Source organism: Bos indicus, chromosome 21 (assembly GCF_029378745.1).
Source record: "Bos indicus isolate NIAB-ARS_2022 breed Sahiwal x Tharparkar chromosome 21, NIAB-ARS_B.indTharparkar_mat_pri_1.0, whole genome shotgun sequence".
NCBI classification, from domain to species: Eukaryota; Metazoa; Chordata; class Mammalia; order Artiodactyla; family Bovidae; genus Bos; species Bos indicus.
Window position 1 is genome coordinate 5,849,957 of NC_091780.1, and position 17,366 is coordinate 5,867,322.

At 41.9% G+C, this 17,366-nt stretch overlaps 1 protein-coding gene and 1 pseudogene across 6 annotated transcripts in view; one reads left to right on the plus strand and one right to left on the minus strand.

Moving 5' to 3' along the window:
- LRRK1 (leucine rich repeat kinase 1) overlaps nt 1–17,366 on the minus strand; it is a 134,953-nt gene that overhangs the window by 62,362 nt on the left and 55,225 nt on the right. For 5 of the 6 annotated variants that reach the window (XM_070775003.1, XM_019983734.2, XM_070775000.1 and 2 more), the window contains 2 exons: nt 16,520–16,699; nt 15,956–16,104 (listed from right to left, as the gene is read on the minus strand). In XM_070775003.1, the coding sequence (XP_070631104.1) occupies nt 15,956–16,104; nt 16,520–16,699 (329 nt within the window). Of the gene's footprint in view, nt 1–1,535; nt 3,308–15,955; nt 16,105–16,519; nt 16,700–17,366 lie in introns of those variants that run through there. The other variant, XM_070775005.1, reaches the window with a different exon arrangement.
- LOC109575101 (phosphatidylinositide phosphatase SAC2-like) lies at nt 8,833–11,079 on the plus strand (annotated as a pseudogene).

Consider the following 17,366-nt stretch of genomic DNA (forward strand, 5'->3'; position numbering starts at 1 on the left):
GAAACTAGAGAAAACAGACACGTGCAGGATCATCGGCTGAATTCCAGGGCACGGAAAAGCGGAGCTTACTTCAGAGGCCATGACCGTTCTGAGTTTGATCTCATATTTAGTAACTCTCACAGGGCAGGTGAGGTGGTGAAGAGGCAGACTAGCCAGTGGTGAAGAGGCAGAACCGTGCATATTCAGGCTGCCCCCGCACTGCTGCGCACCCGCTGGGCGGGCCACACCGCCCGCCCCGCCCAAGGAGGCTGCGAGGAGCCGAAAAGGCGCGCGGTACAAATGCAGAGATGCCCTGGAGAGTTCACAGTTCTCGGGTAAGACCCTGACACCAAACCCCAGGCCTAACTGGGGCAAGGATGCGCCCCAGAAGCCTCACCTCCCCCAGCACCAGCGGCCCTCGGTCAGCTGTTCACGGTGGCTGGAGCAGAGCTGAGCAGCCGGCCCTGCAGCGGGGGTGCCCCTTCGAGCGCCCGCGTGTGCGTCCTGGGACCCTCCAGACCACCCTGATGCCTGAGAAGGGCGGCCTCAGCTCCCCAGTGCAGCCAGGCCCTTTGTGCTCGGGCATAGACACCAGCATCTGGATGGCCGGCCACCAGCAATGTGCAGGGTGCATCATAAGCCAGAGCTGCTCCAAAGTGCCAGCAGTAATAATGACAGTGTAGTAAGTGCAATGAATGATCCTCTCTAGGTTCACTATCAGATCTGACATTATTAGAGACTTCTAAAGAAAATTAGTAAGTTCCCAACTGGGTAGTTAAAAAAAATTCAGTTCTAATCCACTTACTCCAGCACTCAAACCAGCCCAGCAAGCCCTCCAGCTTCTCACTGCTGAATGGGACAAACACCGTGCCAAGTCCAGGCCCTGCCTTGGCCTCCTGGCATTTGTTTCTTTCTGGCCATGCCAACACCAAAGTGTTATTTCTCATGGCAACAAAGCAAACACTGACAGAATGGTCACCACGAACACAGGCCAGCTCATTAAACATCCAGGCAAGGGTTTGGGCGACTTTCCAGAGGGGCACTGGGGAGCCAGAGCTAGGAATGATTTTGGTCAGATTTGACTTGGCTTCACTTTTCTCTTTGAAAAATGCATCTAGACCATGTGATGCAGGCTCCTAGACTTTCCTTTCCAAACACCATCAAAACCTTAACTGCCCGCTGACAGTGGAAAATCAATGTGGGCTTCTCGGCCCTTCCCGATTGCCGGCAGAAATAGATTCTGGCAGCCTGAGAACTAGGCTGGGCCTGACACAGAGGCGTGGGGAACCTCAACCAGCCATGGCTTCCACAGAGGCAGCAATTCCATTAAAAAATACCAACTGGCTGGTGGGGAAGGCAAAGCACAAAAACAGAAGAAAACAAGATGACTGCTTTAGCAAGGTCACTGCCATGAATGGCCAGGAAGACAGGGAGTTTTCAGGCTGTGTACACATAGCAGCCAAGTACCCTTTTGACGCCAAAGCCTTAGTCCAATATTCTAAACCCCAAATGCCAGTTCAATCCCCCTGCATACCTGGGAAGGTCAGGGCACTTACCTCTGGCTCCTGAGTCATCATTCTTGAGGCTGGACCCCCCCACACACTAACCCCCTCTCTTCTGTTGGCAGCACAGAAGGAAAGTGCTGTCATAGGTCAGCGATCCGAGCAGCCAAATGCACCTAATGCAAGGCACTTGAGTGTGAAATTCACTTGAATAATAATAATTTAAAAAACACCACCCTCTTTGGGGAAGCACAAAGAGTCCTTATGACTCAGGCTGTACTGTAATTTCATTTTCTCTTCCTATGCTACCCAAGAGAGCCAAGGAGAAGAAAAGCAACTGCGTCTTGTCTTTGCGTTCTCATTTATAGAATGCAATAATCACGTGCATGCTCTATCCCTGCCCTGGCAAATTAGCAGGAATTACTGGTTGAAAATATCACAGACACAGATCTCAACCATTTCTGCTTTTAACCTTAAACCAAAAAAATGAAAGTTACCAGGTGCATCTTAGAGTCACTTGGGAACTTTCTAAAAAGTACTGATTCAGGTCTCTTCCTACAGATTTGGATTTAGGTAGTGTACAATGTGGCCTGCACATTGTGATTTTTAAAAGCCACCAGGGACTCCAATTACAGAAAAGTGCAAGAACCACTGATCTACATGAAAGACCTGAGGGGTACACTGCAGGGATCATGAAATGAGAAAATCCCCAAGTTACAAAGATTCAGATTCTGGTCTCAGCATCCCTGTTTAATATTTTCTGTTCTCAGACAAGTAACAGAATGTCTCTAAACCTCAATATTTCCATCTGGTAAACAAATTCTATTTCTTGCAGTTCTTACTGAAGTGTTATATGGTTCAAATATGATAAGAAAGTGCTAGGAAAAACACTAAACACTATACACATGTAAGGGTTAGATGATCATTATTTCCTTTTGCAACCTGAAGCTGATGTTTAATGTTTATTGAGACTTATTATGTGCCAGGCCTTGGCCTAAGTGCACAGCTGGCTTCCAAGATAGATACTAAAACTACCTCTGTTTATAACTGAGACCAGCCAAGGTACAGAGAGGTAAGAAGGTGTGGAAAACAGAATATCAGTGTTCTCTAGAAACTCGCAAATCAGAAATGATTAGAAAAAGGTAAAAAGGGATCCCTGGTGCTCCAGTAGCTAAGACTCTGAGCTCCCAATGCAGAGGGCCTGGGTTTGGTTCCTGGTCAAGGAACTAGATCCCCCATGCCACAAATAAGGACCAAAGATCTCTTGTGTCACAACTAAGACCCTAAGCAGCCAAATAAATAAGTAAATAAATACTAAGAAATGAAAAAGGTAAAAAGGAAATGTTGCTGTTCAGTCGCTGAGTCATGTCTGACTCTTTGTGACCCCGTGCTCTGTAGCACACCAGGCTCCTGCGTCCTCCACTATCTCCCAGTTTGCTAAAATTCATGTCCAATGAGTCAGTGATGCTGTTTAACCATTTAATCCTCTGCCACACCCTTCTTCTCCTGCCCTCAATCTTTCCCAGCAGTGAGGGCTCTTTGCATCAGGTGGCCAAAGTATTGGAGTTTCAGCTTCAGCATCAGTCTTTCCAATGAATATTCAGGGTTGATTTTCTTTAGGACTGACTGGTTTGATTTCCTTGTAGTCAAAGGGATTCTCAAGAGTCTTCTCCAGCACCACAATTTGAAAGCATCAATTGTTTGGCACTCAGCCTTCCTTATGGTCCAACTTTCACATCTGTACATGACTACTGGAAAAACCATAGCTTTGACTATATGAACTTTTGTAAGCAAAGTGATGTCTGTACTTTTTTTTCTTTCTTTATGTGTGTATATATATATATATATATATATATATATATACATACACACACACATATAAACACATATATATATACATATATACACATATACACATATATACAAGCTGGAATCAAGATTGCCGGAGGAAATACCAATAACCTCAGATATGCAAATGAAAGTGAAGTGAAAATGAAAGTCACTCAGTCATGTCTATTTTACTCCATGGACTATACAGTCCATGGAATTCTCCAGGCCAGAATACTAGAGTGGGTAGCCCTTCCCTTCTCCAGAAGATCTTCCCAACCCAGGGATCAAACCCAGGTCTCTTGCATTACAGACAAATTCTTTACCAGCTGAACCACCAGGGAAGCCCAAGAATCCTGGAGTGGGTAGCTTATCCCTTCTCCAGCAGAGCTTCCTGACCCAGTAATCGAACTGGGGTCTCCTACATTGCAAGCGGATTCTTTACCAATTAAGCTATCAGGGAAGCCCTAATGGCAGAAAATGAAGAGGAACTAAAGAGCCTCTTAATGAAGGTGAAAGAGGAGAGTGAAAAAGCTGGCTTAAAACTCAACATTAAAAAAACTAAGATCATGGCATCTGGTTCCATCACTTCATGGTAAATAGATGGGGAAAAAATGGAAACAATGACAGATTTTATTTTCTTGGGCTCCAAAATCACTGTGGACATTGACTGCAGCCATGAAATTAAAAGATGCTTGCTCCTTAGAAGTAAAGTTACGACAAACTTAGAATATTAAAAAGCAGAGACATCACTTTGTTGACAAACGTCCATATGGTCAAAGCTAGTCATGTATGGATGTAAGAGTTGGACCATAAAGAAAGCTGAGGGCTGAAGAATTGATGCTTTTGAACTGTGGTGCTGGAGAAGACTCCTGAGAGTCCCGTGGACAGTGAGGAGATCAAACTCATCAATCCTAAAGGAAATCAATCCTGAATAGCCATTGGAAGGACTGATCCTGAAGCTGAAGCTCCAACACCTTGGCCACCTGATATGAAGAACTGACTCTGGAAAAGACCCTGATGCTGGGAAAGACTGAAGGCAGAGGAGAAGGGGACAGCAGAGGATGAGATGGTTGGATGGCGTCATTGACTCAATGGACATAGGTTTGAGCACACTCTGGGAGATAGTGGGGGACAGGGAGGCCTGGCATACTGCAATCTATGGGGTTGCACAGTCGGATATGACTGAGTGAATAACAACAAAATAGTTGACTTACAATGTTTCAGGTACGCAGGAAGGTGGCTCATTTATACATATACACATATATTATTTTTGAGATTATTTTCCATTATAGGTTATTACAAGATACTAAGTATAGTTCCCTGTGCTATACAGTAAACCTTTGTTTCTTGTTCTATATCTATTTTAACTTAGAAATCTAGCATTTTAGTCATACTAAGGCAAACAAGTGGAATCAAAATGTCATAAATTTTTTAGTTAGGCAAAAATTCATGTTTCCTAAAATATATATATTATACATACAATTTATATATATGTATACAAAAGTTTTTCTGCAATGCTTTATAAAGACTTGAGAAAGAACATAAAAAAAGAGAGATGGAGAAATTGAAAAACATAAAATGAAATGGGAGTACTTAATATGAAATAGAAAAAGTGAAACAAACTGCATAAAAGATCATCATAGTCCAGTCATTTTTAAACATGGCTCCTCATTAGAGATATATCTGGCACTCTGGAGGAAAAAAGCAATACCTGGGCCTTTGTATTTTTTTAAAAAATTCCAAGAAAATTCTGATATGAATCTGGGTTTTAAAAAGAGATTACAGGTTTTGCTATTAAGTGGTAATTTTGGTGATACAAAATTCTATTACTTTTCTGTTGACCAATCATGATACAATGGTATTTAATGAATAATAGTTACATAATCACAATAGTAAAAGATGTTTATCAGTTTCACAATCAATAGCCAGACGAAAAGTAAAAGATAATTATAACTGCATGCCATAATGGGAACATGACTAACCTAACAATATAAAATAATCACACACAATTTGGCAGTGGAGGGGGGGCGGTCAAGGAGAGTGCTGTGGTCAGCAGAAGTGCATACATGTATATTTCCATCCGCTCAGCCAGTCTATGTCTTTTGGTTGGTACATTTAATCCATTTCCATTTAAGGTAATTATCGATATGAATGATCCTATTACCATTTTCTTAATTGTTCTGGGCTTATTTTCTGTAGGTCTTTTCCCTCTCCTGTGCTTTCTGCCTAGGGAAGTTCTTTTAGCATTTGTTGTAAAGTTGGTTTGGTGTTGCTGAATTCTCTTCAATTTTGCTTGTCTGTAAAACTTTAGATTTCTCCATCAAATCTGAAGGAGAGTCTTGCTGGGTAGTCTTTCTTGGTTGCAGGTTCTTCCCTTTCATCACTTTAAATGTATCGTGCCATTCCCTTCTGGCTTGTAGAGTTTCTGTTGAGAAATCAACTGATAACCTGATGGGAGTTCCCTTGTATGCTATTTGTCATTTTCTCTTTGTTGCTTTTAATGTTTTATGTTCATCTTTAATTTTTGTCAGCTTGATTATCACGTTTCTCAGTGTGTTCTTCCTTGGGTTTCTCTTTCCTGGGACTCTGTGCTTCCTGGACTTGGCTGACTATTTCCTTTCCCATGTTCAGGAAGTTTTCTTCAGCTATGGGTGGGCAATAGTCCTTGTGATCGCAAAGAGTTGGACACAACTTAGCGACTAACACGTAACACTTTCAGAGGTCTGTTACGCTGTCTTCATTCTCTTTCATTCTTTCTCCTATATTTTGTTCTGCAGCAGTGATTTCCACCATTCTGTCCTCCAGGTCACTTAACTGTTCTTCTGCCTCAGTTATTCTGCCATTGATTCCTTCTAGCTCATCTTTGTATGTTCTTTAGCTCTTCTAGCTCTTTGGCAAACACTTCTTGCATCTTCTTCATTCTGTTTCTGAGATCTGGATAACCTTCACTATCATTATTCTGAATTCTTTGTCTGAATGGCTGCATATCTCCACTTCAGTTAGTTGCTTTTTTTTGGGGGGGTGGGTTATATTGTCCCTTCATCTGGGACATACATCATTCTATGCTATTTCATCCTGATTAACTTTCTGTAAGGTGGTTTTTATTCTAGCTGCTGTGGGACTGTGGTTCTTCTTGTTTCTTCTGTCTGCCCTCTGGTAGATGAATCTAAGAGGCTTCTGTCGGCTTCTTGATGGGAGGGCCAGGGTGGGAAAAACTAGGTCTTGCTCTGGTGGGCAAGGCCTTGCACAGTAAAGCTTTAATCCAATTATCTGCTGATGGATGGAGCTGACCACCATCCCTGATAGTTGTTTGGCCTGGGACCCAGCCCTGGGGTCTACAAAGTCTATGGCAGAGTTAATGGGGACCTCCAAGAGTGTTTACTTCAAGGGGGACCTTCCAGGACTGCTGCTGCAGTGCCCTTGTCCCTGTGGTGAACCCCTCCTGACCCAGGAGACACCCCACCCCAGCAGGTAGTTTTGGTCCAGCCTCCTGTATGGGTCATTTCTCCTTTCTTCTGGGTCTGGGTGCATGCAAGATTTTATTTTGCCCTCCAAGACTGGAGTCTCTGTTTCCCCCAGTTCTATGGAAATCCTGCAGTCCAGTCCCACTGGCCTTCAAGGTCATATTTCATAGGGATTCCCAGTCCCTTTGTTGGATCCCCAGTCTGGGAAGCCTGACACAGGACTTAGAACCTTGACAGCAGTGGGAGAACTTTGGTGTTATCGTTCTCCAGTTTGTGGATCACCCATTCAGCAGGTATGGGGTTTGATTTTAACATATTTGTGTCCCTTCTACCATCTTGGTGTGGCTTCTTCTTTGTCTTTGGACATGGGGTATCCTTTTTTGGTGGGTTCCAGTGACCTCCTGTTGATGGTTGTTCAAAAGCTGGTTGCAATTTTGGTGCTTTTATCAGAGGAGATAAGCGCACATCCTTCTACTCTACCATCTTGAACCAGAACTGATATCTATGCTTTTTAATACACTGTCTAGAGTTGTCATAGCTTTCCTTCCAAGGAGCAAGCATCTTTTAATTTCATGGCTGCAGTCAATGTCCACAATGATTTCTGAGCCCAGGAAAACAAAGTCTGTCACTGTTTCCACTTTTTCCTCTTCTATTTGCCATGAAATGATGGGACTGGATGCCATGATCTTCGATTTTTGAATGCTGGGTTTCAAGCCAGCTTTTTAACTCTTATCTTTCACCTTCATTCAGCCCTGGGATTTCTTTGGAGGGAATGATGCTGTAGCTGAAACTCCAGTATTTTGGCCACCTCATGCAAAGAGTTGACTCATTGGAAAAGACTCTGATGCTGGGAGGGATTGGGGGCAGGAGGAGAAGGGGACGACAGAGGATGAGATGGCTGGATGGCATCACTGACTCAATGGACGTGAGTCTGAGTGAACTCTGGGAGTTGGTGATGGACAGGGAGGCCTGGCGTGCTGCGATTCATGGGGTCGCAAAGAGTCAGACACAACTGAGCGACTGAACTGAACTGAACTGAAGAGGTTCTTTAGTTCCTCTTCACTTTCTGCCATTAGAGCAGTATCATCTGCATATCTGAGGTTATTGATATTTCCTCCAGCAGTCCTGATTCTAGCTTGAGCTACATCCAGCCCAGCATTTTGAATGATGTACTCTGTATATGTTAAATAAGCAGAGTAACAATATACAGCCTTGTCATACTCCTTTCCCAATTTTGAACCAGTCCATTGTTCCATGTCCGTTTCTAACTACTGCTTTGTGACCTGCATACAGATTTCTCAGGAGGCAGGTAAGGTGGTCTAGTACTCCCTTCTCTTCAAGAATTTTCCACAGTTTGCTGTGACCCACATAGTCAAGGACTTCAGCGAAATAGAAAAGAAATAGAAATGTATGTAATCAAAAAGGGGCTTCCCAGGTGGTGCTAGTGGTAAAGAGCCCACCTGTCTATGCAGGAGATGTAAGAAACAAGGGTTCAATCCCTGAGTCGGGAAGATACCCTGGAGAAGGGCATGGCAACTCACTCCAGTATTCTTGCCTGGAGAATTCCATGGACAAAGGAGCCCAGCGGGCTATAGTCCCTAGGTTTACAAGGAGTCAGCCATGATTGAAGGGACTTAGCACACATGCATAATCCAAAAGACGGAAGGCATAAACCAATATGACAGGTCCTGCAAAAATGTGAATTAGGTGTGTTCCTCTTTCAAAAGACATACTCTCAGTTGGGATTAAAAACTCATTGCTGTTTACAAGAAATACACCAAAGACAAAGACAAAACTGAAAATACAGGCAGTCACTACAGGCACTGGGTTTGGTGCAGACTGCTCTGACTGTGCAGTAATGACTGACAGAACAGGCGGCACTGACTAGCCACGCACGCCTTGGGGCTCCTCCCCGCCCAGCCTCAGGGCCAAGCCTGAAGCGGCAACCTGGCAGTGACTTTCCAGATCCTTCTCCTTTGCGCAGGTTAAAGTTTCTGTAAGGCTGTATTTGCTCTGTAAATCACTGCTTTTCTAAAGCCTCCTGTTCGTGTAGCCTGATGACCGTTGCGGGGGTGGGGCTGCGTGAGGGGCTGGAGGCATCGTGGAAGGAGGGGTATCTGACTGGCTGCCCTTCCTCCAGGCGTGGGGGAGGGGAAGCACCCAAAGAGCTTTCCTTTCTGTTCTTGTCTTTTTTTTGAAAAAGGTCTGGGTTTTTTTTCTGTTGTCATTTTTGTTTTTTTCTGTTTAAGTTGGGTGGAGGGTGGTGGAGAGGAAAATTAAGTATTTACTGAAGCTTGCTGCTAAGTCGCTTCAGCCGTGTCTGACTCTGTGCGACCCCATAGAGGGCAGCCCACCAGGCTCCCCCTCCCTGGGATTCTCCTGGAGTGGGTTGCCATTTCCTTCTCCAGTGCATGAAAGTGAAAAGTGAAAGTGAAGTTGCTCAGTCGTGTCTGACTCTTAGCAACCCCATGGACTGCAGCCTACCAGGCTCCTCTGTCCATGGGATTTTCCAGGCAAGAGTACTGGAGTGGGGTGCCATTGCCTTCTCCATTTACTGAAGCTTATACTTTGGTAAAATGTGTGGGTGGGGGAAGGGCAGACATTTTTCTCAACTGCCTGTTATATGCCAAGTGCTTTTCCTTCTGGACTTGATGCTTTTGACTAAGATCATGTTTGACAGACGTAAATATTAGTGTCAAAATAGAAGCTAGGATGAAGTAACACTAATTAGTAGGTGTAGAATTTATTTCAAATTACATGTCATGACATAATTTTTATGGCTTGGCTCAAGAGACAGTTTTAAGAGCACATCCTCACTGATGCTACATTACTGCTTTCTAACCATCTACTTCGTGGCCTGTTACGATGATGAAAGTTGACAAAGTAAACCAGTATCAACAACTAAGTCTGGTAGATCTGGGAAAAATAGAAATAGGTCCTGAACCCACTCTTTGGTTAGCCAAATTTGTCCTGCATGAGATGGCACTGAAGATATACAGAAGCAAGTGGCTGTTATCACACACTGAGAGCTGTAATGCATAATCCAGAAGAGGATGGAAAAGATACCCTTCAGTGCATTGCAGAGATGCTGCAGATCACCAAGCAAGCCATGAGATTAGGTGTACCTATAATAGAGAGAAAGCTTGAGAGAAAAATCAGTAAACCTCACAAAGACATCATTGGCATCAGTTCTCAAAACTAAGGCTCTTTGGCCCAGGTGAAAAGTTTTTAATGAGTAAATTTTCATCTCTAAATAAAAAAGTGATACAGACCAAATTCATTGTAAATACTGGTAATCTATGAAAGTTCAGAAATCTTACAAACTCTGAAATGAAAGTTAACTTTCTAAAACCAAACTTAAAAGTAAATCTTTAGAAATCAGATAGTTGTCTTGAAACCATGGAAAACACAAGTGTGATGGATAATAAAGCCCAGGCAGAGTCAGATGGAGAAATGTCTTCAGATAATGACTCATACCACTCTGATGAATTCCATACAAATTCTAAGTCTGATGAAGACAGGCAGCTAGCTAACTCTTCAGAGAGTGCAGGGACAGCAGACTATTTCTTCCTAACTGTGGTATTATTGCTTCAGCACCTCAATTAGGCAGAAGATCTTAGTTTACTAGAAGCACTGATATTAGCATTCATGTTCCTTCAGAGGTTACTATTGCTCATGAACATGGGCTTGGAAAAGGCCATGAGTCTTCTTTGAAGAAAAGTCCTTCTGCTGACATCATATACATGTTGACTGGCTTTGCCAAGCCTGTGGATATTTGCTGCCACAGATTTGTTCAAGATGCACAAAACAAAATGACCAAGCTATCAGAAACCAGATCTGTTTCTCAGCAGGATAGGAAGAAAGGAAATCAAATGACTAATCAAGTTTCTCATGAAGAAATTCAATTGAATCAATGGAAACAGATACCTTCTCCACCATCTCAATTAGATGTGTCTTTTTCTGCAACAGGCCCACAGTTTGTGTCAGTTGAACTAGGGCATTCAGTTGTATCTCAAAAGACCACCGGCTCCAAATCCAGCATGCTTGAACTTGAGACAGGGCTTCATGTAACTCTTTCTCCTTCAGAGAGCTGTAGCAATAGGGCAGTCTCTCCCTTTGGAAAGGTTTGAAGTTTCACAGAACAGGTTGCTAATATTACCCAAGCTGGATTAACCCAGGGGATAAAGTTTGCAGTGGCAAATGTTCAGAAGAGCCCTGTAGAACCTGAAGTAGTTAAAGAAGTCCAACAAAATGAACTTTAAAATATATTTACATAACACCAGACATGAGTAATTCAGATTTAGTTTTCAGCCACACAGAATCCTGTGGTTTTCATTTAATCAAAAAAAACAAGGTGTCACATAATCTGTACTGTCTTTGAATTTAAGTATCACAAATTCTAATTATGTTTATTTGGAAAGGTTCTAAAAGGAGATTAAACCTGAGCAGATTCCCAAATTATAGAGCTAGGACAATCGAAGTGCATCATCCTAGGGTGTGTAGACTTAAGTAGCTTATACACTGTAGGGGAAATGGCAACTCACTCCGGTATCCTTGCCTGGAGAATCCCATGGACGGAGCAGCCTTGTGGGCTACAGTCCACGGGGTCGCAAAGAGTCGGACACGACTGAGCGACTTCACTCACTCACTCACTCACTCACACTGTAGGGAGGTTTGTCTCTTGAAAAATATTTCAGGAATAGATTACTTTGGAATGTAATAATCTTAAAGTTTTTTTGGAGTGGGCTGGGTGGGAAGAATGTATGAAATAGACACAAAGGGTGGACATGGATCCATTTAGGTAATTAGCATTTTTCATAATTTGTTTCTGTTCTGGCAGCTCATTTCTGTGTGTTTTCTCTACAGGGGAAATACTTAGTTTAGTAACTTTCAAGTGTTACTAGTATGGAGTAACTGCTATTTACATTTTAACATAAAAAACTATTGCTTTAGCTTTTGATGCTTAACCATTCCCTACAGAGTTAATTGAGGGCTAATGGCACTATATAGTCAAGAAATGTATGCCCATTTGATTCTAATTTTCCCCACATCCTACATAAACAAATTTAAAATATTGCTGCCTTGTAAACCCCAAAGTCCAGGAGCATTAAGACTTGCCAGTCATAAAACTTGAGGTGTCAGATGTGAATATCAGAAACTATTAAGTTTGCTCTTTTCAGAATTATTTAGAATGTACACATATTGGATACTGGTAATGCCTGAAAGAAGTCTTCAAATTGTAATTTTTTGCAGAAGGCAGTCCATCACCTGGAGAAGGAAATGGCACCCAACTCCAGTGTTCTTGCCTGGAGAATCCCAGGGACGGGGGAGCCTAGTAGGCTGCAGTCCATGGGGTCGCACAGAGTCGGACGCGAGTGCAGCGACTTAGCAGCAGCAGCAGCAGCAGCAGTCCATCACATATTGTGTAAGCTATCATAACTATTTAAAATTTAGTCTGAAGCACGATTGTGCTAAAACTTTAGGTTTTATGACTAACCTTGACCACATGGAACCAGGACCTCTTCTGTAAGCCCATCATTAAGAAAGTTGCACATCTTATTCCAAACAAGTATTGGTTTATCCGGCACCTTTAGAGCCTTATGCTATTGAAGTGATTCTCAGCTAAACATTATGTCTGTTGTAACTTTGACAAGTATATCCATTTTTGTAATTTATCAGTGGTATATCTGTTTTTGAAGTGTCAAATACTGTGACTATGCAAAATAAAATATCATTATAATTTAAAGTGAAAAAACCACAGTGCTGTTTATAAGAAATACACCTAAGACAAAGAAAAAACTGAATATAAAGGCTTGGAAAGCTTATACAAGGTGGATGCAAAGGAAAAAAGAGAAGTGTGGCCATGTGCAGAGCAGACAAACCCAATTTTAAGGAGAGAAGCTTTGACGGGGTTAAGGCAGATATTTGACATAATGAATAGGTCCAAATGGGTTATAAAGCCATAAACCAGGAGTACAAATGAAAAACTTTCAGAACTATATGAATAACTAGATAAAAATCAGTAGATGAGGAAGCCAAGACTAAGAGATGTAAGGAACCAGATGGAGGTCCTAGAGCAGTGAGGCCTGGAGCCCAGATTAGAGCACAGCCAGGAAGCCTCCCACCAGAGCCCATCAACCAAATATTCAGAGATGATGTCAAGACGGTTTCAGTACAGAGAAAAGCCAAAGTGAATGAAGGAACAAACAAAATAAATCATGAAAAATAAATAAAATCTAGTGGTTCCTTGAGGACCTCTAGAATATATAAAACCCTGACTAGCCTGATTAAATTTAAAGGAGAAAAAGTAAAACTGTTCAACATCATAAATCAATATCATGAATGGAAATATAACTACAGACATAGAAGAAAATAATTACTGAAAAAGGTAAATGTAACATACCATGATGGCAAATTCAAAACTCTAAAGGAAATAGATGATTTTCTACCAAAATATAACCTCTTGAACTGCACATAAGCAAAAGCAGAGAACCTGAACTGACCAATGATTTCAAAAGATGTCTGAAAACAAAGACCTGCTTTATCTAATAAACCATTAGCAATAAATAATTCCTATGAAACTTCTCCAGACTGTAATAAAATGGGAAGTTCTCCAAGTCATTCTGTAAAGCTAACATTGTCTCATACCAAAATCTCAAAGACAATAGAAATAGAAAAGTATAGATCAATTACCTATAAATATAGAAGCAAACACTGTAAATAAAATATCAATAGGTCAAATCCATCCATAATAACACCAATTAACATTTATTACAAATTTCAATATTGGGTTAACACCTACAATCATTCATTAGAACGGCAAATTAAAGTAGAAAAACTATGTGAGTATATCCACAGCTGCTAATATAGATCCAATAAAATTCAGCAACTTTTCTTAATAAAAACCTAAGCAAAGAGGAATACATGGAAACTACCTAAATATATAGCAATAGTCTATTTACCAAAAATGCTGATGCCAAGACCTTTAAAATCAGGAACAAGAGAGATACATCTGCTCTTTTCAGATGATTCAACTTTTGACATTTCTGCTAATACATAATAAGCCATGAAATAAAGTTAAATAAATATTAGAAAAGACAAGACAAACCTGCTTTGAATTTGCAGATAACTTGATACATACCTAAACGTTTTGAGGAACTTCTCTGAAAACTAGTAAAATTAATAAGAGAAGTTGGTAAGCGGATTGGGTAAAACAAATAAATAGAAGAGCTTTCCTTCATATCAGCAATGCTAAGTTGGACATGGGAAAGAATGATATACATGCCATTCAAACAATGGCAAAAACAATAAAAAATAAACAAAATAGGTTCAGGAAACCTTTATCAGGAAAACTATAAAATCCTGTTAAAGGACCTAAATGCAGCACAAGTCACCATGGAAGTTACCGGGGGAAATGCACAAAAGGGAAAAAACAAATGTCTGACAACAGTTAGGGTATTTTTGAAAAAAGCAAATAAGGAGTAGAAAACTTGCATTAACCAGTCGTAAGGTTTAAATAAAATGCCTGTAATCAAAACAGCGTGGCATTTGAACAGAAATAGATTTAAAGGCTAGTAGACCAGTGCAGAGAATCCCAAAATGTATATAAGTATATATTGGAAGAAATGGCAATGGTGACATTTTAATCCCGAAGGAAAATCAAAGTTTACTTTAAAAATTGTGCTGGAATATTTGAAGAAAGGAAAGTTAGATTCCCTCCCTCAAACCACATACACAAAGAAATACCGGGAAAACTAAGACCTAAAATGTAAAAAATAAAAGAGTCAAAATGTATAAAAGACTCTAGGAGAATATTTACATAAAAGTGAGGGGGAAATGACTTTCTTATATAACCTAAATGCCATAAAGGAAAAGACAGGCATATTTGATTATATATTCACATATCTTTGTTATCTCAAAAGATAACAGACGAAAGACAAATATAATGGATTGGGAAAAATATTGGTAACATCTATGATAAACAAAAAAGGCTTAAAATCTCTAATATACAATAAGACGCTTCAAAATTAGAAGGAAAAGGTGAGTAATCCTTGAGAAAAATAATCAATAAACTGTAACAGGCAACTCACACAAGAGGAGACACAAATAATTTATGAGGATATGCAAAGATGCTCAACATCATTAAGATACGAAATATGGACATTAAAACAAGAAGATTCCATTTTTACCCATGAGAGCGATGAAAATTAAAATGCCCCTGGACATCCAGTGCTGGCCAGGGTGTGGGGAATAGAAATCCCCATGTCACACTGGTGAGAGTGTTGAGTCACCACAGCATTTGGGGAAGTGATTCCAAAGCAGTCCACTTTCAGGACTTTGATCTACATAAGAATTACCCTAGAAATCAGGCTATATCACAAGGGCAAAACCCAGAAATAATCCAAATGTCCACCACCAGGAAAAGGGCTGAATCAACTAAGCTACATTCACTCTAGATTTAAGGCACATATCGAAAAGAATGAGATACAGCTACATTGACTGAACGAGGGGGAGTCAGTGATGGAGTGCTCAATTTAAAAAGCCAAATTGAAGATAATGTAAATAATGCAATCCTATTTTTGTTATTAAAATGGTAAACTAACTATAACTACTCCCCATATGTGTTTTTTCCCAGTTTTATTGAGCTATAATTGACATATGACATTGTGTAAGTTATGACATGTTGATCTAATACATTTATATATTGTACAACGATTACTACTGTAGCCTTAGCTAACACCTGTACCATGCCACTTAATTACTATTTCTTTTTGTGGTGAGAACATTTAAGATTTATTCTCTTAGAAACTTTCATGTATATAATACAGTGTTATTAGCTGCAATCACAGTGCTACACATTAGATCTCCGGGCTTATTTATCATACGGCTGAAGTGACCAACACTCCAGCTATATGACCAACATCTTCCCATGTGCCCCACCCCTCAGGCCTTGTCCTACTGTTTCCACAGTTTGGCTTTTTTAGTTTCCACCTATAAGTAAAAACATACAGTGCTTATCTTTCTCTGTCTGACTTCTTTCACTTGGCATAATGTCCTCAAAGTCCATCCACGTTGTTACAGATGGAACCATGTCCTTCTTTCTCATGGTTGAAGAATCATCTGCTGTATGTAAACACCACCTCTTCCTTATCCATCCGTCCACAGACAAAGACTACTCACCATTTTTCCCGGACAACTGCTGGGCAAGGCGCTTGCTTCAACAAAATACTTCCTGAGGAGATGTTTGCTGGGGTCAGGACTGTCCAGTAAAATGTAGGAGCAGAAAAAGGCTCCATGCCGAATCAGGAAGATGGCAATATCTTCATTCCCTACAGGACAGAAAGCAGAGTGCTCAGGGCATTCGGGACACAGAGCGTGTCACGGTTGTCCAAAAGGCCAGACACGCACGTGAAACGAAAATGAGAAGGGCGTGAAACTGCTGAACGTCTCTGTTGCCTCCCTTGACTGCACAGGTGCCTGTCAGTGAGAGCACTTGTGTGGGGCCTTGCCCTCTGCAGCACCTCCGAGGGGAGTCGCATCTGCCGTGGTTGGTCCCTGGCACTGAAATCCCCTCGCAGGAGGGAGTCGGCGGAAGGAAGGAGGATGCAGATCTTTTGAAGAAGAAGCCAAGAACAGAGCTGCGAAACTCCATGCAGGCCACCGGAGAGCCAAAGGCGAGTGTGACAGGCGGGCCCGCGTCTCTACAGGACAAAGGCTCTCGCAGGAGGCCTGACTGGGACCCACCTGACTTGATGGCCGCGTACAGCGGCAGGCGTACGATGACAGGGAACTCGTTCTTCCTGACTGCGTAGCTCTCCGGGTCAGCCCCGTAGGTCAGGACCAGGAGCTTCACCACTGCCAGGTGCCCCTGCTGGCAGGCCAAGGCCAGCATCCAGTTCAAGAGCCGCTGGGGGCTGCAGGGACCTGCACGGATGACGGGACAGAGAGTGGCTGAAGGGACAGTTGTTGCTGCTCTGAAATCTCCTCCAGCCACGGCCCTGTTTCCCGCTGAAAGTCGCTTATGTCCAGTTGACAGTGTCTATGGAACAGCCCCCCTGAACTGCATATGACATTTCCCCACATCACTATAAACCCACCTGCCCGTCAAATAACACCCGCTGGGGAAAAGGAGCATTTAGGACAGCACATGCAGTGAGATCGTGATGAAAAATGTGTGTGTGGAAGTAAGACTAGTTAGAACTACCTACTCTCAGAGCTGCAGAATTCTCTCCAGGTGGTAGGACGGTGAGATGCCCTTATTCTCTGCCTCATCCCCAGCCCTGACTGCAGCCCTGGAACAGCGTCACACACAGGGACACAGGTTTTGGAGACAGGTGACTTAGGATTAAAATATTTCTGCTGTGTCATCTGGGGCAAATTTCTTATCCTCTCTGTGGCTCAGTTTACCCATAAGTAAAACGGGAAGAGGAACACCCTGCCTTCCAAGTTTAATGTGAGGATTAAATGACATTGTGTATGTCAAGTACTTGCTTCAATAAACTGTCACAACATCTGACAAGTGCCTGATATAACTCATTGTGGTATGTCATTATGTTCTTAGAGTAATAACACTTTCTGCTTTCCCAAATTA